General features: G+C 39.4%; 2 protein-coding genes across 2 annotated transcripts in view; both read right to left on the minus strand.

The window, feature by feature from the left end:
- nudt4a (nudix (nucleoside diphosphate linked moiety X)-type motif 4a) overlaps window positions 1–12,348 on the minus strand; it is an 18,563-nt gene extending 6,215 nt beyond the window's left edge. The window contains exons 1-2 of the mRNA XM_037682791.1: window positions 12,015–12,348; window positions 3,756–3,866 (exon numbers count right to left, since the gene is read on the minus strand). Of these exons, the coding sequence (XP_037538719.1) occupies window positions 3,756–3,866; window positions 12,015–12,113 (210 nt within the window). The 5' untranslated portion in view covers window positions 12,114–12,348. The remainder of the gene's footprint in view (window positions 1–3,755; window positions 3,867–12,014) is intronic.
- Window positions 12,349–15,213: 2,865 nt separating this feature from the next.
- Window positions 15,214–22,773, minus strand: ube2na (ubiquitin-conjugating enzyme E2Na). Its single transcript, XM_037682792.1, has 4 exons — window positions 22,645–22,773; window positions 18,054–18,300; window positions 17,683–17,823; window positions 15,214–16,289 (listed from the first exon to the last, which is right to left on the minus strand). Exons 1-4 carry the CDS (start codon window positions 22,672–22,674, stop codon window positions 16,243–16,245), a joined length of 465 nt encoding a protein of 154 aa, XP_037538720.1. The 5' UTR covers window positions 22,675–22,773; the 3' UTR covers window positions 15,214–16,242.
- Window positions 22,774–23,438: the final 665 nt, after the last annotated feature.

Below are 23,438 nucleotides of genomic sequence, written 5' to 3' on the forward strand. Positions count from 1 at the left end.
TGTGTGTGTGTGTGTGTGTGTGTGTGTGTGTGTGTGTGTGTGTGTGTATTTAGGGTCACACAGACAAACTGAACTGGAAACTGAGGCGTTCAGGGTCCAAACAGACTGCATGCATGAACTTCATCTCGTGCGACTTTAAGCTTAATCCGTGTTTTCAAGCGCTTCTTCCTTGTTTTGAATTAAATGTGGTTGGAATAAATGCACTTGTCATATTTCTGATGCTTGTTGGAAATATTGCACAATTAGGGTATTTAATAAAAACCTTGTACTGGAAACAAGTTTGCATGTGATGGAGTCGTTTCAGAAAACTTTGAAATGTCTTTTACGCTTCTTTAATGCAGAAGTACTGCAGACTTTGAACAGATGTCATGGTGTCTGAAGGCCTGAGCTCACACTGCCACACACCAAACTCAGAACTTGTCTAACATTTACATCCTCTGTAAATATAAACATTTCGCCTGCTCACATGTTCGTCTACAGACGGTGCTCATCCATCTTTAGCTACAGTCTTGTTGGTGATGTATGTGATGAACTAACATCAATTACTTGTTATGTTTCTGTTCCATGTAAACCCATACTTTCCCTGCAAGCCTGTAGTAGCTTACACTTTTAGCATGTAGCACAGAGAATGCAGCATGACATCAGTAGAAATTATTAGTAATAATTCTGCTCTGGTCTTGGAGTGTAATGCATATGTGTTTCGACTTTCATTCAGTAAGGATGAGAATAATAATTTGTCCACCTTAAATAACAGTAAGCAGCATGCAGCTCATCTGTACTTACAGTAGTGTTTGAAAGTTTGTGAACACTTTATAATTTTCTATATTTCTGCATAAATATGTCCTAAAACATCATCAGATTTTCACACGACTTCTAAAAGCAGATAAAGAACCCAGTTAAACACAAGAGACAAAAATATTATACTTGATAATTTATTCATTGAGGAAAATCATCCAATATCACACATCTGTGAGTGACTGAAGTATGTGAACCTTTTCTTTCAGTATCTGGTGTGACCCGCTGTGCAGCAATAACTGCAACTAAACTTTTCCAGTAACTGTTGATCAGTCCTGCACAATGACTTGGAGGAATTTAATCTCATTCCTCTGTACAGAACAGCTTCAGCTCTGGATGTTGGTGGTTTCCTCACATTAACTGCTGCTTCAGGTCCTTCCACAACGTCTGGATTGGATGAAGGTCAGGACTTTGACTTGGCCATTCCAAAACATGAACTTTATTCTTCTTGATTCATTCTTTGGTAGAACCACTCGTGTGTTTAGAGTCATTGTGTCGCTGCATGACCCACCTTCTCTTGAGATTCAGTTCGTGGACAGATGTCCTGACATCGTCCTTTAGAATTCTCTGATGTAATGCAGGATCCATTGTTCCATCAATGATGGCAAGCCGTCCTGGCCCAGATGCAAAAAAACCAGGCCCAAACCATGATACTACCTCCACCATGTTTCACAGATGGGATGAGATTCTTATGTAGGAATGCAGAGTGTCCTTTTCTCCAAACATGACACTTTTCATTTAAACAAAAAAGTTCATTTTTTGTCTCATCCATCCACAAAACATTCTTCAACAGTCTTCTGGTTTGTCCACGTGATCTTTAGCAAACTGCAGACGAGCAGCCATGTTCTTTTTGGAGAGCAGTGTCTTTCTCCTTCAACCCTGCCATGCACACCATTGTTGCTCAGTGATGGTGGACTCATGAACATTAACATTAATGTGAGAGACCTTCAGCTGCTTAGAAGTTACCCTGGGCTCCTTTGTGGCATCGCTGACTGTTCCACTTCTTGAAATGAAGTGATCTTTGTTGGACCACCACTCCTGGGGAGGGTAACAATGGTCTTGAATTTCCACCATTTGTACACAGTTTGTGTGACTCTGGATTGGTGGAGTCCAAACTCTTTAGAGATGGTTTTGTAACATTTTCCAGTCTGATGAGCATCAACAACTTTTTTTCTGACGTCCTCAGAAATCTCCTTTGATTGTTCCATGATCCACTTCCACAAACATGTTGTGAAGAGCAGACTTTGATAGATCTTTAAATCAAACAGGGTGCCCACTCACACCTGATCATCATCACATTGATTAAAAACACCTGACTCTAATTTCATCTTCAAATTGACTGTTAATCCTAGAGATTAACATACTTTTGCCACTCTCAAATATGTAATGTTGGATCATTTCCCTCAATAAATAAATGACCGAAAGGGTTCACAAACGTTCAAGCACCACTGTAGGTAGACATCGGGTCAGTGAGGCACAGGATGTTGGTAACTGTAAACCCACACAGGATTGTCAGGATTTTTTTTAAGACTGTCAGTGCAGCACATGACCCCCAGCAGAAGTTCACAGCTCCCTGTGCCATCAGACTTATTGGCCAACAAGCACCAGTCTACGGTACTCAGTCACACAACCCATTAACTCACCATTTATGCAACACTGCCGAATATTTCTTTAATGTGAGCAGTGATTAAATAGCTTTGAGGGAATCAGTCGATGCATGAATTATTTTCAGAGTGGGACACAAACGTTGGCGAGCAGAGCAATTCAGTTTGAACGTAAGAGCATCATACCAGTGGTTCTGCAGATTTATAGTTAATAAATAGTAAAGCACTTACAGTAACTCAGCTTGGTTACTTGAAGGAACATTCAAAGGTTTCAAAGCTTTTGGGAACACAGAACTACTTCATCCATTGTCGCTTGTTATTCCTAAATCCTAAACATTTTATCTTGTGTCACTGATGTTCTCGATGACTTCATCTTTGTTGGCCATCATTTTCCAGGCACAACTTCATTTCTGTTATTTTCTAAAATCAGCATTAGTCTCTAATATTATGTCGCCTCCCAGGGTTTTAACGATCCCCTCCAAAAACCAAGAACAGCAGAACCAAGAGCATGACCCTTATACAAAACACACCTCCACCTCGTCTCATTGATCAAAAAAGAAACAAAGATTATTCTCAAATCAAGGTGTAAGAGTAACACTTTAAGTAAAAGTTTGATTTTAAAAAAACATGGTAATATCCAGAGTTACACAGCTCAAGTTTCACTGGATCTAATTCATTAAAGAACTGAGCAACATGTTTCATTCACACAAACACTCATTCAGCACTTTTTGGTCGTCCCTCGCTATATCACAGTTCACTTCTTGCAGCTTCACTGTATCAAAGGTTTTTAAACCTGTTTTATATTATGTATGTACTGTACATGCTGAGCATCATCTCATCATCATCATCTTCATCAGCTTAGTGTTAAAAAGCATATAAAGTGTTTATAAGGTGTATAAAGCATATATATATACATATATATATACATATATATATATAAATAATAAAATAAAAATAATTCCACTACTTCGTGGATTTTCAACTACCACAGGGGTCCCTAGAACAAAACCATTGCGATCCTATAGCACTTTTTACACGTAATCATAAACACAAGAAGCTTATCATGAACGACTGGGGGTCTGACTTTTGAAATTGTAGGAAAAAAAAAATCTCAACAAGGTTTCGAGCCTTTGAACATTGTTTTTCATACTGCACTGCCATACATCTTTACAGTAGCACTGTGAGGTCAGTCAATCAACTGATTACTAAAAAGCAGCAGTAGTAACTTAGAACCAAAACTTTTTTTTTCCCAAAAACATAATTATGAAACTTGGAAGTTAAATATCATCAGCACCAACCACTGATTGTAAAAACATCACAGCTAGCTGTAGTTCAGTGTTGGTGCGATGGTCTCACCTCTTCGTACACCTCTCTAACAGCGGCTCCGCAGGGCTCCTCATCGGGTTCCATCCCCCCTCCTGGAACGATCCATTGGTCCGGATGTCGACTGCTGCTGACCAACAGAACCTGCGGAGGAGAGAGGCCAGAGGTGCACAGCATGTTAGAGTTCAGAGCCCATCCATCCATTTTCTTTACCCGCTTATTCCATTTATGGGTCACGGGGGGTCGCTGGTGCCCATGTCCAGCAATCACTGTGCGAGGGGCGGGGTACACCCTGGACAGGTCGCAAGTCCATAACAGGGCCACATAGAGACAAACGAGACAAACAACCATTCACTCTCTCACTCACACCTAGGGACAATTTAGAGTTACCATTCAGCCTAACATGCATGTTTTTGGTCTGTGGGAGGAAACTGGAGTACCCAGAGAAAACCCACGCATGCACGGAGAGAACATGCAAACTCCACCCAGAAAGGCCCCTGGACCGGGGTTTGAACCAGGAACCTGTTCGCTGAGAGGCAGCAGCTCTACCAGTTGTGCCACCGTGCTGCCCTATATACAGTATATACAAATAATTTAACATTATTTATCTGAGGAGCAGACTGCTTTGAATTTAACCTCATCGCAGAACTCTCATCTTGAGCAAGCAAGAAGGCAACAGTGGAAAGGAAAAACTCCCTCATGAGGAAGAAACCTTTAGCAGAACCAGGCTCAGGACAAGCGGCCATCTTCTTCGACCAGCTGGGTTTGGTAGGAACAGATACACAATGGCAGGTCAAGAATCACATGGAAATAATTTCAAATGAAAACTATTCAATTTTAACAATTCATTTAAGGAACTGAGGTCAGTTTGGCCTCTAGTAGTCTAAGCATATAGCAGCATAACAAGCCAACCCTAACTATAGGATTTATCAAAAAGGAAAGTCTTAATCCCAGTTTTAAAACTGGACAATGTGTCAGTCTTACAGACAGAAACTGGAAGTTGGTTCCACAAGAGAGGAGCCTGATAACTGAAAGATCTTCTTCACATTCTGTCATTGGAAACCCTAGGAACCACAAATAAACCTGCAGTCTGAGAGTGAAGTGCTCTGTTTGGAAAATATGGAACAATAAGATCTCGAATATAAGATGGAGCTAGGTTGTTGAGAGCTTTGTAGGTTAGAAGTAAAATTTTGAATTTAATTCTGGATTTGACAGGGAGCCAATGGAGAGAAGTTAAAACTGGAGAGATCCCACTAACTCCAGTTAAGACTCTGGCAGCAGCATTTTGGATCACTTAATTAAAATACATGAATAAAAAAACAGCAAGATGTTTCACGTATCGGCCTGTTTGTGGTCATTAATTTTTGTTTTTAAAGCACAACTGATTAAAGACCTAATTTAGGATCAGTCAAATTTATGTCTGTCATTATTTAAAAGATAAAACAATCTTGCATATTTTAACTGTAATAAACCTCTTATTTTCTTAATTAATCACCTAAGAAAACTTGACAAATATAAAACCTAAGATGCTAAGCATAAGACAAATCCTTCAGTAAATTTCCTTAAAGACATGAACTATTTTCAGCTGGCTTCAGTGTTTTTGATCTAAGTGTTTCTCTGATGCCGCCACCTGACCTCAAACCCAATCTGGCATCACACTGACTCGCATAAAGTTCCTATGTGAGTCCTATTTGGATCCAGCGAACATATACAGCCAACTCATTTACCAGTGACATACAAATGTACATCGTGATCATGCTTCCCACAACAGCTGCAGCTGATCTGAAACCAGCATCTAAAATCATCCATTTAACAAGTAGTAAAACACAGCTGTCCCAGCTGAAGTTTCAAACTGTTAGAAAGTCTGTGCGTTCTTGCTGAGCCCTGATATCAGAGGTTGTAGAAGATGTGTGAAAACAGAGACTATAAAATCAAAACTGATCCCTTCGGCACAAACAATAGTGTAATAGGTGAAGTTTGCTGCTGCATAACTGCAAAAATAAATCCAAAAAGAGATGGTTTGCCTGTTTTCATGCTTTGGATGGTTGATATATTTTGTCCACGTGGTTATAAATCATCTATATTGCTGCATTAACAAACTCTCACCACATCTGTGGACTAATAGTTGTCTGAGGATAGATCGTCTCACCTGAGTTGCAGCTCCTCCATGAGCTTCTTGGCTGATTCTCACATTAATGCTCTTCTTTTCCAGGCCGGTCAGTTTAGATTTTGTTTTTGAGATTGTATAAAAATGAGCCCGTAAAGACACAATCTAGTGATCCCAGTAACTAAAATAGCATATAATATTTGATGTTTTCTAACATGTATAGCTTTAGAAATAACCCTTTAAATTCTAATTATTTTTGAATGGCATCACTCTAGTCCAATGAGATCTTTCGTAAACAAAACTAACTTATTGCCAGAGAAGGTGATAAATCCCCAAATTTAAACAAATCATTTAAAGGTTTTAAGATGAAGAACTTGAAAATACTCATTCAATATTACAACAACAACAAAAAAAAAAATCCTCATTGCAACTCATTTTGCCAGGACTTGTCACATTTTTCTCCAACTTCACAATGAAATTTGTCTATGTGAAATCCCAGTAAAATGCTTATAAAGTTTGTTGCCGTAATGAGAAAACTGTGGAAAAGTAGGAACACTCTCTCAAGGTATGTGTGGGGGGAAAAGGCTTAGATGGAAGCTAAATGAAACTTAAGTGATATCTCACTTAGGAACCTGAATCTACAACTGCTCCTTGACAAAAATCTGTAGAATAAAACCTTCCACCACCTTCTGCAATTTATTTAAATCCCTTTAAAGGCAAGTGTTTGGAGGCAGTTATTGAACTTTAGTGTCAAAAGGTGCAGACAGAGTTCAACATTCACAAATCACAATTTTTTAGATTTCTGCAGCTGAGACATGTTGTGAGATCTAACTCTGAAAGTTTTCCATTGTACCCCTCTGCATTTTGTGGTTATGATTTTAAAGTGCAGGTCTGACACTAAGGGGACCCTCAGCAAAATCTATACACTGCTCAGTTCATATCATGAGTCCAGTTTGGACTCCCTTAAACTGAAATGGGAAGCAGACTTGGAGGAACCCATATCAGATCTAATCTGGGGAAGGATCATTAAGAACATTCACTCATCTTCAATCTGCCTGAGACACGCTGTGATCCAATTCAAGGTAGTGCACAGGCTGCACTGGTCCAAAGACAAGCTGTTCAAGATTAAAGCCAACCTGGACCCAGCATGCAATTGTTGCAAACAAACTCCAGAAACACTCCTGCATAAATTCTGGACCTGTCCCGAGCTGTAGTCTTTTTGGCAATCTATATTTGACACCTCCTCTAGAATATGTGGTAAGACCGTACTTCCATTACCACTCATCTCACTGTTCGGGGTGGTACTGGTGGACATGTCCTTCAGTAAGTGTGAGAAGGATGTGATTGCCTTTGGCTCTCTTCTGGCCAGGAGGCTAATTTTGTGCAAATGGAAGGACCCACCCCCTCCAGCATATGTACCAGTACATTGGTTAAGGGAGGTGATGTATCACATTGTATCATTATATGTATCCTAATTCTGATGTTCTAGAATTGCGCCGCTCAAGGTGGCTGCATGTTGGAGCAGCTCTGTTACTTTCATTCTGAGATTTTGCTTTTGGAAACTTTAATTCCTGGTTTTCTGGATGTAAATCACATTTTTTGGATGATTGTTTCCTCTGGTATCAGATGTTGTGCAGCCGGAAGGATTTTTACTGAGACTTTTTTGTTTTTGGACATTTGTTATGATGCGTAACCATGGCAACAACGCAGTTTTCTACAACGACAGCAGATGATTAACATCTCAAAAGCTCAAATAATATCTCAACTATGGCCCCAACTCTCAAATGAGTTGAAAAGGATGCTCTGTGGACGCATTCTCATCTACCTGCCAGCTGTGCTAGAGTGCCTGACCACCGAGATCCTGGAACTAGCAGGAAACACGGCTCACGACAGCGAAAGGACAGGATCGTCCCTCAGCACCTACAGTTGGCTGTCCGCAGCGACGAGGAGCTCAGCAGACTACTGGGAGGAGTGGCCATCGCTCTGGGAGGAGTTCTGCCCGGCACTCAGGCGGTCCTACAGTTCAGGGGAACTGAGAGGCCAGCCGAGTTTGGGTGGATGGATCGGACGGCATCTGCAGCCAGTTTCGTAGGATCCACTGTGGGATGGACCTTTACAAGAGATCCTTCCTGTCTACAGCCATCAGTATCTATAACATCTCTTAATGAAATGAGGATAACGAGTTACAACAACAAAATAATTTCCCTTTGGGATTAATAAAGTATTTTTGAATTGAATTGAATTGAATATCCACTTGGAAAAAATAAGACATACCCTGAAGGGCTCTGTAAAAAGATTTTGGGACATGTGGCAGCCTTTTATGTTGTATGTTCAAAATATGTCTGTACCTGTTTAATTTGTTTAAGTAATGTACAGTATGTTTGACTAATCCGGTGTGGGAGGGAAGGGGTGGGGGGTTTCTATGTTGTACTTTGTTTATGTATGTTTAAAATGAAAAAAACAGATAGAAACAGATACGTTTCTGACTAGAAATGAACAGAACTGTCTAAATGAGCGGAGTCATACCGTGTGTGTTATTAAGTGGTGCAGTGAGTTTGCTGCACAGTAATTGATCATGTGGTGGCAAATTAAAAGCTGTAGAGGACGAGAGCAATGTTGAGTCCCATCTAAATCATAACGTCCATTAGACTCCCCGTGCAAAGCTCTGGGGATCAGGAGAAACACTGCCAATTTTCTCCCTGATCCGATACACACACCGAACCCACACATGCATGTGCAATTCCACACAAACCCCAGGAGAGGCACGTAGGCACACACGCACACACCACTACAGGGCTTTTTCAAAAACCCACCGGATCAGCAGCTGCCTTTCAGTATGAAAACAAGGAGCTTAGCAGAAGAGGTTAATGACCCCAAAGGGCATCACGCACCTCAGCGAGAGGAAGAGCTCCGAGAGGCCCAAACACAACCCAGCCAAATACTTTTCACAGCTACCAGTGGTGAAAAGGTGTTTTAATGTCATGTGTTTCTGGAGGAATGTGAATTAATCAAATATTTTCAGTCCTAAAAAGGAATCTAGACAAAATCTCCATGAGCATAAAATAAAAAAAAACAAGTTTATTTCATTGGCCCATTGTCACGACAAATCTGTTCACACAGATTTAAACTCATATAATTTATGATGAGAAGTGAAGGAGTAATATCTGTTGTGATCAAACCTTGGAATTGCTGTTTGGCATTAAAGTGTGTTAAAATGTGACTTTGCCAGATGTGTTGGTGCTCAGAGTAAGCGTTGAGGGTGACTCTCAGCTACTACCGCACCAGATTTTAGCTTAATATCAGGGAATTTAAAAAAGTTACAGTCATTGTTTGGTGCTGAATAAGGTCAATCCATTGTGGCAGCCATCTTGAATTTGGTTGACTTCAGAACTGCCTAATTTTTCATGTCATAGATTCAACACGTTGTACATTCCTCAGAGATTTTGGTCCATATTGACATGATAGCATCACACTGTTGCTGAATTTGTCAGCTGCGGTGCACATCCATGATGCAAGCCGTCCATTCCACCCAATCCCAAAGGTGCTAGATGGGACTTAGATTTGGTGACCATGAAGGCCACTGGAGTCCAGTGAATTTAGATCCATCAGACCAGGGAATATTTTTACATTACATATTGTCCAGTTTTTGTTAGTCTGTGTCCTGTTCTTAGCTGACAGGAGTGGTGCCCGGTGTGGTCTTCTGCTGCTGTAGTCTATCTGCTTCAAGGTTGGACGTGTTGTGTGTTCAGAGATGGTTTGGTTGGATATGAGTGTTTTATTTATTTATTTGAGCAGCTACTGTCTTTCTGTCATCTCAGACCAGTCTGCCCATTGTCCTCTGACCTCCAACATTACCAAAGCTTTTCTTATCCACACAAATGCCGTTCACTGGATATTTTCCTTTTGTTGGACCGATCTCTTTAAATCCTAGTTTTAGGATGTGTGTACAAATCCCAGTAGATCAGCAGTTTCTGAAATACTCAGACCAGCTCATAGGGCACCAACAACCACATCACAGTAAATGGTAACTGGACTGTACTTATATAGCACCTAATCGAGATACTCAAAGCGCTGTACACTACAATCTGTCCTCATTTACCCATTCATGCAGCACTCTACTAGATCTATACAAAGCTAATCTGAATCTGTAGAGACTAATCAGTGCTTTAAATCACATTCATACATCGATGGGACACACATCGAAGGCAATGACGGATTCAGTGTCTTGCCCAGGGACACTTAAGCATGTGACTGCTGGTGGAATCGAACCCCCAACCCTCCCATTGGAGATGGACTGCAATAGCCACTCATCCACAGTCACCTAAACCCCCTCCCTCATTCTGATGCATGATTTGAACTTCAGCAAGTGATCTTCACTACGTCTACATGTTGGAGGGGATTGAGTTGCAACAATGTGACTGGTTGGCTGATTAGCTATTTGTGTTAACAAGCATATAAACGAGTCTACCTTATAACGTGGCTGGTGAGTGTATGCCATAGAAAAAGAACAGTAAGACCGTGATGAAAACAACATGACATAAAGGTAAGTGTGTGAAAGTACAAGGAGCTGGAAAGTAAATCTGTTGGGACAGCGAGTGCTGGTACCTTGTTTCTATAAATTGCAGCCAAAGGGTCAGTTGGTGTTTAGCACAGGCACTCAGACCCCCACCCTGCCTATCACATGTGGTCCTTGGTCTGCTGACGTCATTAGGCTACTAAAGCTCCATATACACGTTAGTAAGGTTCTTAAACACAGACCTGTTTCACGATAGATTTAATACCAAAATACAAAAAACGTATAAACTCAGAGGCAAGAGTTATAAGAGCTAAAAGTGTCTTGTAGAAGCATAACAAGCCTTAGACTAAAACTTAATTTGTAACTGAATGTAGATGAAATATTATTTGTAACTACAGCAAGTATTCATTGCAGGCAGTAGCACAAAAGTAAGGAAATGTGCGTTCGGTAGATTTTTGTTGTTGTAACAATGCTTCTTGGCAATGACTCTTATGGTTGGAAAGCTTGTTTATGTTCCCCTAAATAGTGTAAAAACATCCATCCATCATCTTTACCCGCTTTTTCTTTTTCGGGTCACGGGGGTCACCTGTGCCCATGTCCAGCAGTCACTGTGCGAGAGGCGGGGGACACCCTGGACAGGTCTCCAGTCCATCACAGGGACACATGACGAGACAAACAACCATTCACTCTCTCACTCACACCTAGGGACAATTTAGAGTTACCAATCAGCCTAACATGCATGTTTTTGGTCTGTGGGAGGAAACTGGAGTACACAGAGAAAACCCACACATGCACGGAGAGAACATGCAAACTCCACTGAGAAAGGCCCTCAGTTGGGATTTGAACCGAGGGGACCTGCTCGCTGAGAGGAGGCAGCTGTACCAACTGTGCCGCTGTGCTGCCCAGTGCAAAAACATTTTTAGGAAAATGAATTTGTGGGTTGTACCCATGAAAAACTTGCCAAGTCTTTTCTACCAATACCAAACAGCTTATTGCGCTATTGATTCTTGTTTTGAGCCCAGGTGCTGACAATCAGGTGGTCTGATGGAACACCTGTGGGATCAGCTGTTCGATCCAGAGTGACAACACAACCACATTGGCTGACTTACAACAAAATGGTTAAAAAATAGGATGCCATCTCACAGTCGAGTGTGGCCAAGCTGGTGCAGCACGAGGAGGTGCCAAGCTGTTGTGGCTGTGTATGGTTCTTCCACATGCTACTGAGGCCATGTGTTTGTTAAATCAATAAACTGTTAAATCGCCAGTATGACTTTTTTCTTTAGACTTCCAATTATCTGAACTAATAAATGACACCAAACAAGAGTCAGCTGTTTGACACTGGCAAACATGATTTGGCAAGATTTTCATGGGCACAACCCACAATTATTTGAGAGGTGCCACATTTTTAAGACATAAGAGCTGCATGGATTTGTTCTTGGTTGTTCTGCTGCTCAGACTTCCTACCGTTTAATGGGTCAAATATTTGATCCTCGAGCCAAGTAAAGCTCAAACTCAATTAAACGCAGACACGTGAACGCAACACAGCTCGAGTCCAGCGTGTTACAAGGGGCGGACAAAGAGGGGTACTGTAATGTTCTGGGTCAAATTTAGAACAAACAAAACAAAAAAAACAAAAAAACCGAGTAAATCCCAAACTTGAGCCACTTACCTCGTCCTCCTTTTCGTTTCTGAAACACAAACACGCCGCTCTTCTCTTGAACCCTTCCCCGTCGTATGTCCTGGTCTGGTTGGGCTTGTATTTCATCATAAATGCTCTCGGGTGGAAAGACAAGAAGCAGAAGAAGTGAGGACAACGTAGAAATAAAATACCTCGAGCGTCCCTCTGTTTAAATTACTGTCCCGTGCAGTGGCTTCAGTCATTCATCACTGTGCTTTAAATGAATAATAATCAAACCGCTTCTGGTGCTCGAGCTGCTCCCATCGTGGAGCACCGTCAGCAGCGGTGCTCACATCTGTCTGTCCGCACAGCTGCACCAGCTGACCAGAGGAAGCAGCCTCCCACTTCACCCGAGCTCCACATTTATCAAACACGAGATTAACACAACTTTGCCCAGAAAAATAAATATATAAATAAATAAAAAGTTGTCGTCTCGCGCGTTTGGGAGATGCTGCTTTCAAGTGCACACTCAAAATCGGTTGCACTTTTAACTTCTTGAAAAGGCCCTTTAAAACCTATAGGTTCTGTTTTTATTATCTACCCGCGGACTAAAATGATTTTGTCTGTGTTTATCTGTTAGCAAAATATCTAACTAATTAATGGGTGAATTTTAATGAAACTCATGGTGCACAAGCTTGATAGCCACCGCAGCTGACCATAAACTATACATTTTTGTTTTATCTTCTTATTTCAGCTCTTTTCTCTTCGCCACAGCAAGTCATCCTCCTCCATCTCATTCTGTTCTCACTCCAACGACCTCCACGTCCTCTCTTAATGCACCCAAATCTGTCCTCCCTTTATCTTTTTCCTGGCAGCTGCATTTCTAACATCTTTCTACCAGTATATCCACTGTCCCTCCTCTGGACATGACCAAACCATCTCAGTCTAACTTTATCTCCCAGTTGTTCAACCTGTGCTGTACCTCTGATGATCTCATTCCTGATCTTATCCAGGAGAACTTCTGCATTTCTGCCACTTCCAGTTCTTTCTCCTGTCTTTTTGTCAATGCCTCTGTCTCCAGACAAGGGGGCTGCCTTTACGATCAAAAAGACATTTCTGCCCCTTTTTTCACTAAATTAAACATGTCCAGAGCTGCAAAACCATACAATAGAATAGAAACAGCCTTTATTGTCCCACGGATGGGGAAATTCAAGTGTAACAGCAGCAACAGATGTAAAGATTCACACAAAAAGTTCCTAGAAGGTTAAAAAAAAAACAGCTACAATTGTCATTAACAACTGGTGGCCCATGGGCCACTTTAAGTTTGTTAGAGGGGGCTTTTCTGGCCAGTAGGTGTGAAATTATAAAACTAAAAACATCCAATGATTGTTTACATTTACTGATATTTTTACATGTTGAGACAAAAGAAAATACTGGTTTCCATCCATCCATGCATCGTCTTTATTTGCTTCTTCCTTTTTGGATTGCAGGAGGTCACTGGTGCACATGTCCAGGTCACAAGTCTATCACAGAAAACTGGATTCTTGTAAAGGAAAAAAATATATATATATTATTTTGCCAATTTAAAAAAAAAAAAGTAAAACAAACTGTGTAGGCATATGCGCTTTTTTTTTAATTGTGGAGAAATTTAGTATACTTTGAAGAAATAAACAAAGTTAGAGTATAATATGCTCTGTGTATTAGTATTCACATATTTGCAAAGGAAGTGACAGGAAAACTGCCAAAACTAGCTATTTTTGTTGTGGGTATAACATCCAATAAAATTCAGTTTGTATTAGTTTTGGTCAAAGCTTGAAAGAGTCGCTGCAGAGGGACCAAAGAGCCACATGTGGCACCAGAGCCGCAGGTTGCAGACCCCGAGCCACATGTGGCTCCAGAGCCGCAGGTTGCAGACCCCGAGCCACATGTGGCTCCAGAGCCGCAGGTTGCAGACCCCTGCTCCAGACCATACAACACAGCTGGTCTCACCTCAAGTCGTGTAAACTTTTCCTTTGACCTTTTTGCTGACACCCTTTTGTCACAAATCACTCCTGAAACTTTTCTTCATCCACTCCATCCTGCCTGTTCACCTCTTTACCACACTCCCCATTTTCCTGGCCAAATTTTAATTTTACATTTAGTGACCTAAGAGTCATCCCCAATAAAACATACTATGAGAATAAAATCGCAAACGTCACTTTCAAGTTTTGACCAAAGTGCTCAAGGCTCATTTCTCAACATAAGATGTTAAAATTCTGGCATGAAAGGTGGCGGGCAATATGCATTCCTTCAATTAATTACTTTAGAGGCTGTCTATTTTTTTTATCTTAATTTATCTTGCCTTTTACATGTCAACATTTTATTTTAAACTTACCTTTTAAACTTTAGAGATGAAATTTAACAGAGACCAATCGTTTAATTTGACTCATTTTTTATATTAGACATCAACCAGGACTTGGCATAATAGTCCACTGGTTTCCAACGTCAGGGTCAGTGTGAAAAGATCTTAAGAAATCAAATTGACTTTAAAACATATTATTAGGAGTCAAAAGCCAAAAAGGTTGGTAACCTGTACTAATTCAAGCAAATGTATAATTTCATAGCCAAAAGCAAGATCTCCATTGCATTTATTTTTGTATTTTTGAAAAATATATGTCATTGATTACTAAAATAGAGGTATAATGTGCCATCTTTGGACCATGTGACCTTCTTGTCAAACAGAACTTCATGCAACTGGAGTTCCTTTTGATGGCAAGGGTCTTTTTTAAGCATAACACTGGTTTGAGACAAAGCTGACTGAAATAAGGAGCTTACTTTTCAAGGAATAATGCATTTACCAAGGTCATAATTCCTCAAATTGTTTCTACATGTACTTTGTTTTTAAGAAAATAGGTATTTTTAACTTCCATTAAAGCCTAGATTCTGTATTTGACAGTCATGAAGTAAAGCCTGCCACACTGTGAATCAAAAGCTTAAGGACTCACTCTAGTGGTAAAAGAGAGATTACACACAAAACATTACATACACATAAAATACTGCCAAAATTATAGTCCAGCGTTCACATTTATTGTGCAATTATGTCAATGAGAGAGCTACTGTGATTTATTTTAGAGGATTAATTCTTTTGTAAATGCTGAAATCAAAGCAGTGATAAATGCATTATTTAGCACACTTAACCACAATCCCTTCAAGAATCACACACAACTAATTAATAATCAACTGAATTTATTTACAGAACATAACAGTATGCACGAGAACAGTTTCATAGCATTCTGAGGAGAAAATTCATCTCCTTCGATTGATAAAGAACAAGGAACTGAACGAAGACCAATTAGACAGTCCCAAGCCGAAGTCTTTATCTGTAGAAGTTTGATCCCTTGATAATCCAGTTATCCTAACACCAGTCCCCTAAACTCATCCCAGCACCAGTTTCCATCACATCACCAGACAACCGATGGCTCAAATGGACCAGCTCTGTGCAGAACTGAACACCATTAGGAGCAGGTAAACCAGTCTTTGAGACAAGACGGCATAAAAGAGGAAGAAGCAAGGTTAGTTCAGCAGGAGCAAAATAAATTCACATATTGAAGCTGGATATTGTAATTACACATCTTATGTATGAAAAATAAGGAAAGGTCCACAATGTCCATCATACCTGATACTTTCACCTTTCAAAGGCCTACAGGATATCCAAGTCTACATAAAGTTTAAGCATCAGGCTCAGTTTGTTTTTATTAGTCCTATTGATTTGCATTTAATGAACCCAGAGCTTTGCAATGATTGTTTTTTTCCTGTAGGGATAAAACCCTCTGGGGTGAGTGAATATACAGTGGGCTAGTAGTAGTTAGTTGTTTTTACTAAACAGCGACACAATAAAACAAAGTTAAAAAAGAAACATATTATATTTCACATCCAGCCACTCTGTCATTCCCACTCAGTCCGCTGCTCCACCTGCCCTCAAAACCACATTCCCTCAAATTTATGGGACTTAAGACACCTCCTTTTTCCAGCTTAGTGGATGAAGAAAACCAGGTGAGTAGATGGAACACCTCTGCCCATGCATTTGAATAGTAGTGAGTTAAGACAAACACAAATCATTCAGTACTAAGTGCGCATTGAAATCACCAGATATCAGCAGTTGGTTTCATAGACATATATATTTATATAAAAAATAAAAGACTGTGTCCTTTAAATGCAAATGAAGCTGAAGGAGGTCTTGGCAGCACATGAGTTGTGTTCACACTTGTCGTTCACTTGTGTCTCAACATGTTGGGCTGCTTTAGATTTCATTTTTGTTTCCAGCATAAAGCCTGGTCCATGTCTTGGCTGTGAAGGCAAAAATATGCCAATTACTACCACAGTTTTATTCAAACAAGCTAACATACAGAAAGTTATTCCTAAGACATACTGCTTATAAAACATCCAATTTGAAATTCAATATGTCTAGACTCACATTTTCAAAAAACCTACACTGAGTTTTGAGCCACGTTTAATTTCAAAACATCTGTAAATTTGCAGTGAATGTTTGTGCAGTGGTGGTTTTATTATCTGTGTGGTTCAAACACCAGAAAAAAACACCAAAACTGCACAAGAGGTGAACAGCACAATATTGTTTTGGTTATCTAATTGAGTTTATGGTTTTAATGCCAGTGCTCTGCCACAAAATTAAGCTCATTTTGTAATATTTTTAGAAAAACAAACAGAAACAACCTTTGAACACCTTAGAGCTGGACTGCCTGATGGCTGAAAGTAGCACTAAAACCAACCCTGCTAAGACCTTCAAATGATGGTAAAACACAACTTTTTAAAAATGTATAAAAATGTACCCATGCTTTTTAACAACGCATGTGTAAATAATGTTTATTGTAATATAGTGGGGAAATACAGGAAAAGATGTTTAAAATATTCAGATATTTATAAACAGTCTAAACAGTAGATATGGTGGGACGGTTCGGTCTGGACCCTTACAGTCCATCACGCCAAAATGTAAAGTCTTGTTCAGAATAGCTCAAAGATGGGGGGGGGGGGGGGGGGTGTTAGGTATTTAGTGTCTTCTTTCAGCTGCTCCCTTCTTCATTCGTCTCTACATCATGCAAACTCAAATAAAGATTTGGCCATTGTTTTATACCGGATACCTTTTCTGATGCAACCCTCAACCAGTGAGCTACCACAGCCCATGTGTGTGGAGCAGAGGGCTGCCGTTTACGGCACCTGGGGAGCATATGGGGGCGGGGTTAAAGGCCTTGCTCTAGGGTCATGGTGGGGCAACTGAGTGTGGAGGCAGATGTGGATGCTTGACCTTTCCCACCCAAATTTGTTGTTTTGTCTGTACAGCACTTTGGTTGGCCTTGTAGCTGTTTTAAGTGCTTTATAAATAAAGTGGTATGGTACCCAAATTTTTATGTAACAGTCTGAGGATTCAAACCTGCGACCTCCCGATCATAGGCTCACCTTCTCTAACCTTTGTTCCACCACTGCCCTCAGTCTTGAGTGTCAAGAATGTAAATCCCCTTTTTTCACTTTTTTCTTGCAGATCTACTTTGTGCGTGTCAACACTTATTCTAAACTCAAAACTATGGATAGAAGCCTCAACCACAAATAATTTCAGATAGATGTAAAATATATTTGTGCTATTTTTAGGTCGATCAACTCTTTACGGTTAGAGCCCTGCACAGAGGAAGAGGTGAATGGAGACGCAGAAGCAGATCAGAACCCTCACCTGTTTCTATGGCTTCAGCTTCGTTGGACTTCCACTTTTCTGCAACATCGTTTGCTAGGGGATCGTCAGGATTGGGCGCACTTAGTAAAGCCTGGATTGATAGGAGCACTGTGCGGATCTGCAGAGCTGGTGACCACTTATCTGAAGTGGATTGATTCAAAAAAGAAAGAAAAAAAAAGAATTAGAGTGTGACTTTTTATTCAACAGTGAAACTGAAAAAATCCTTCAATCTATTTGAGATTAAAAGCAGAAAAAAAATAAAATCATCAATTCCTTACAGTTATTCTTTCAGCATATAAAAAGAACTGTGCCGTTTAAGTTAAAACAAAAAGGGCGTCCTGCATTAGAGACATGAGAAAGATCTGGTTTACCTTTCAAAATGTCCAGACATATTCTACCCAGCTTGTCCACATTGGGATGATATATTTTGGTCATAAAACGTACTTTAGGAGCTGCCATGGGATATTCCTCTGGTAAAAACAGTTCAAGTTTAAATGTGCCTCCCTCAAAAGGTGAGTCTTGAGGTCCAGCGATGACGACATGAAAGTAGCGAGCATTGCCTTCGTCTGGCTCGGCCTTGATGCCAGGAACCGGCTCTGCGAGCAAACGCTGAGTTTCCTGAGGAGAAGAAGAAAAAAAAAGATAACTCACTTAGTAAGGTATCGACAAGTAGAATGAATAGTAAAAAGATGGAAGAGATGTTTAGAATAGAGAAGTCATTTTCCAATTTCATAGTTTTAAAGCATAAAGGTGGGTCATCACTGTCCTGAAGCCAACCCAGACTAACCAACCATCAACACTCACACGTATAGTTAGATTAACAAACTTATTCACAGCAGAATGCTGTAACCTTCCAGGCCCTGCCTGGGCCCGACAAACAAAGTTTGAGAACTACTGTTTCAGACCAATAAAAGTAATCTGGGCGGTGTGAAAGTGTCTTTAAAGGTGACTGAATTCATTGACCACACCACAGGGACTCGACTTAAAATGCAACGCATGCCTTTACTTTGGGGAAATAAATCACCTGACTTGTGTTCTGCATAAAATGCCTAAAAAAAGTAACTACTTTAAAACAAGAAAATTACTAACTCAAACAAACGTTTAGCAAACTGCATTTTTTCTTCTAGTCAGTTTCTCACTCAACAGTGTATCGTAAAATTATCAGATTTTTACAATCTAAAAATTTGATTGTGGCAGTTTGAAATCGCATTCAAATAAAACCAAAAGTCATAATATTACAATTAGTCGTTCATAATATTAATCAGTTTGATGGACATCCCTGAGTTGTGTTTTTGTCACCCATCTTCCTTCATCCAACTGGGAATGAGATTCCTGAAATGTTTCAGACTCGCAGACAAAACCGTGCAGTGAAAACACAGACAGCAGAGGGGCTCCCAGTCGCAGTCTCACGCTCTGAGGGGCTCAACAACTCGGCCCATAAGTTCTGTTCCCAGCCCTCCCACCTTTTCCCACCAAAAGCTGTGAATTTGTTTCCTTATACACCTGTGAAACCTTCGAGAACCACTGTTCTAAAAAAATAAAAACGGTTAAATCCTAAAAACTGTGCAAAATACAAAATATACTAGGATTTTGTTTTTTTTAAGGTATAAATAACATTACATTTCTGTAGTCCAAAGCAGTTAGCATCATTTCCTCCAATCAAAACGGTTGTGGTTCAAAGCTGCTGGTTTTTCAGCATGGACCTGGATATTCCCTGGGTGTTTCAATACAAATAGATTAGGGTTGATTGTGATTGTTGATCTAAAACTGAGTGTGAATAATCTTCTGTATGTTGCAAAGTTAAGACTGTGACCAGGGAGGACTAAAGACACAACAGTTGTCAAAATATGCAGTATTTCAGTGCTTTTGATTCTTTGTGCTTCGAACACAATTTCTACATGATTAAATTACTGTTTGTGGGTTAATGTAACTCAAAGTCATCAGGGTTTCTATAGAATTTGCTTTAGAAAACTGCAGATGTTCCACATCTTTGTTTACAACTAAATTTGGTGACGTGTGTTACAGTTATGGAAATTCTCCTGTTAGCTTCGAATACTCGACACAGCTCATTTACACGTGGTCTTAGCACTAACTTTTGATTTAACGCACTCGACTTCATCCATTTCTGTCAACTCTCGTCCTCTTTGGTCGCCATTTCATTTTAGAAGAGAGAAGAATTTAACATTTTTGCTTTCGACCCGCTGTCTGATTCCAATATTCTCCCTCTGACTTGATTTATATCTGTGGATTTTCATTAATGACCTAAACTCCATCAGTGGCTGAGACTGTCTAAAGTGTACTCGTCAATTTCCAAATGTAACCAAACGACTCATAATTATTGGTAACAAAACAAGACTCTGCTGATTTTACTCTTTTATTACAAATTGTGCACTAGACTTTTGGTAGTGAATGATGCTTATTTATTGGATTTTTTTAAATTATAGATAATAATAATAATAATAATAATGTCATCACAATGTCAGCACTGTATGTTTCCATACAATGGCGAAATTAGTCTCTGCATTTAACCCATCCACCACCAGGTGGTGCAGTGGGCAGCTATTGAAAGCGCCCGGGGGACATTTTGGGGATTAGACGTGCTGCCCAGAGACGCCACGTGATGTGCAGTGACTGGGGATCGAACCTGGGACTCTCGGGTCCCAAGCCGGCTGCCCTGCCTCTACACCATATCGGCCCCTAGATCCACATATAAAAAAAATGTATCAAAAACATTGAAAATGTGCATTTTTTTAACAGCTATTATGAGTCTACTGTCAAACATGAACTTTAAAGAATATTGTGGGCATAGAAAATACATAAACTCGACTTTACTAAAAAAAAAAAAAAAAGCTAACACATGACATGTGGGGCTCTTAGCAAACACAGTCCATCAAAACATAGATATAAAATTTAGTGATTCCCACAAATATACATTAACTATATGACTACAAGTGTTATGTTTAAAATGTAGGCCTACTCTGATCAACAATCACAATTACAACTAAAATACCTACTGACTGAGTAGGTACAACTGTACCAGACAGGACAGGGACAAAAGTATCTGGCAGTGTCCATGTGGATCTGGTACTGTTATACAGACACGTTGGATTGTGGAGTAGGATCACTGGACTGGTCTTGTTTTCCATATACTGGTATGCTAGAGTGGTCTATAATGCCTATACAAAAAAAAAAGAAAATGCTGACATTCAACTATAATAACGGAGCAAACAGAGGAGGCTCAGCACAGTGTCTGCGTACAAGCTTGTATCACAGATTGAGCTGAGTGACAACAGGATTGTTAGAAAGGGTGGACTGCTGCATGCACTACTCCTTACTTTACACCTTTTTGATCTGTATCTGCCTCTACAGCTTATAGGGGTATCAGTGATGGATAAACTTCAGTGCCAAAATGTGGCAACGTTCTTAAAAGACGAGTGGGTAAAAGGACAGACCTGTGCTAAACGCCAGCAACAGTACTAACATTGGTGCAGTGCAGCAGACATCCGTACTAAAAATAATTTATGCTCGTGTTTTAAAATCAGAAACATTTTAAACCAAAGTGACACATAAAAACGTGTATGCTTTTTTTTTTAGCTTGGAGATTTTCTGCTTTCAACACTTGTTCAGCTAAGTGTCCAAATAGTTTCCTTTTTCCTACGGGATCAATAAAGTTCTATCTTATCTTTTAAATATCTTCTAATTGATCCAGAATGTTGCAGCAGGTTTTTGAAAGGAGCTGCAAAAATTAATCACAGTTTTTCCTATTTTAACTTCATCATGCTGTCAAGTTCAGAATTCAGTTTAAACTCCTTATCGCTTACACATCCCTTCATGGCTTGGCACCATCACATTAAAATAAAAACTATTTCCCTCCTCCTACCTCGGCTATCATTCTTCACTCTTAAGAAACAGGTTTACTGGTGGTTCCTAGAATCTCTAGAACTAGAACAGGAAGCAGAGATTTTTAGTTTTTTGACCTCTCTGAGCTGAGATCAACTTTCTTTCTGAGTTTGTGCCACACTCTGCTTTGAAAACCTAAAACTTACTTATTTTAAACAGAGCAAAGATAATATTTTATGTATTATTATGACAAATTTAGCTTAACTGTTTGTGTGTACTTGCTTTTGTGTTTTTGCTTTCATCTGCAGGTTTGGCTTCATTTACCCACAATCGTTTTGTCTTTACTTATATCTGCTCACTTTTATCTATTTACTCATTTTACTTTCATTATTATTATTATTATTATTATTATTCACCCTTGTTCATTTTGTATGATATTTTTAAACCTCTTGAATCATTTTCAAATCGTCTTATTTGATGCCTCTTTGTTTTTATGCCATGATCTACTTTGTTCAGCACTTTGAGCTTCACTTGTGTTTAAAAAGAACATTCTAAATAAAGTTTAAATTAATTTAAGTTTATTCATATTTTGGCCTAAGCGATTGACATGAATGAAAAGTGTTCCTTCAATTCAATAAAACGTTATTAATCCCAAAGGGAGTGGGGTACAAAGAAAGAAACGCAATTCACGTGCAGTAAAAGTATACCACTGCAGTTTTTTGGGTTGCAGGATTGCGTCATCTTGGCATCTAATTCAAATTCAAAGCTAACAAACTAGCCGAGTTTAGCACAGTTAGCTAACCGGGTCGTCCTGCACCAAAAGCGCACCTGATGAAGATTTTCCGCTTCAAAAGTACATTTTTATTATTTATCTGGGACACAGCACGTTTATCCGCTATCTTTCTGCTGCGCTGCAGTGTTTCTAAGCTAACTCGTTTCTCGAAAGATCTGGACTTCAAATATAAGCGGAAGTTATTTCATCAAACTGTTAGCCTGCTGAGTGCTAACGCTAGCACACAAAACTGTTCACCGGGAGAAGCCGGAGGAGTTTAAAGTAGGCATGCATTAATCTTTTATAACTGTAGATGAAGTGCGCCGCCGTTATAAATTATAAACAAGTACCTTAATGATCCTGCGGGGCAGTCCTGTCATTTTGCCTTTAAATGCGGGCTTTTAGCTCTCGGTAGCTTCTCTCTGTCGTTGGCATTGACAGCAAACAACTTCCGGCTTCGCTACGTCATCACCGCGTGCTCACACACAGCAGCGCGCTGGGAAGAACAGGTTTAACAGAAAAGGATGTTTTATTTGGGATGGGGAAATGTGACCATGTTAAAACAGAATCTTTATATGTTGTTAATTTTTTTATTATTGATGGAAAATATCATATTCACACCTCCAAATATTTACAACAAAAGCCCAACTTCAAGATTTTATTATCTTCTATAAATATTTATATAGAATCCTTAAAACGAAGCTCAAATGCTAAAATCATTCAAATTATAGCTGCCCTTGAAGAACTGCAACCCTCGAGCACCGATTTGATTTTAACATTGTAAAATACTATTTTATGTTCTGTAATACCCTTGCTTGCTGTATTTGTGTTTATAATTAGTTCTCTATTGTTCTCTTTTGTTCATGTATGTTCTATATTTGCAATAAAAAAGATAAAAAGAGCTGGTTTAAGTATAAAAAATAATTCATACATATTTTATCTTGCAAATGTTTTTTTTTTAAATATATATAACTGGACTAATACAGATCTCATATAAACATAAAGGCACAGAACTACAGCAAAAAAAAGAGTCAAATTTGAAATTCTGTGCAGAAAATATTTAAATGAAATCATTTCAAATCGGTTTGTAATGTTTTATAATCATATTTTGGCATTTTAAAACATTCTTATACAGTTTGATAAT

This window comes from Nematolebias whitei, chromosome 10, assembly GCF_014905685.2.
Source record: "Nematolebias whitei isolate Nwh7 chromosome 10, NemWhi1, whole genome shotgun sequence".
In the NCBI taxonomy this organism is placed as follows: domain Eukaryota; kingdom Metazoa; phylum Chordata; class Actinopteri; order Cyprinodontiformes; family Rivulidae; genus Nematolebias; species Nematolebias whitei.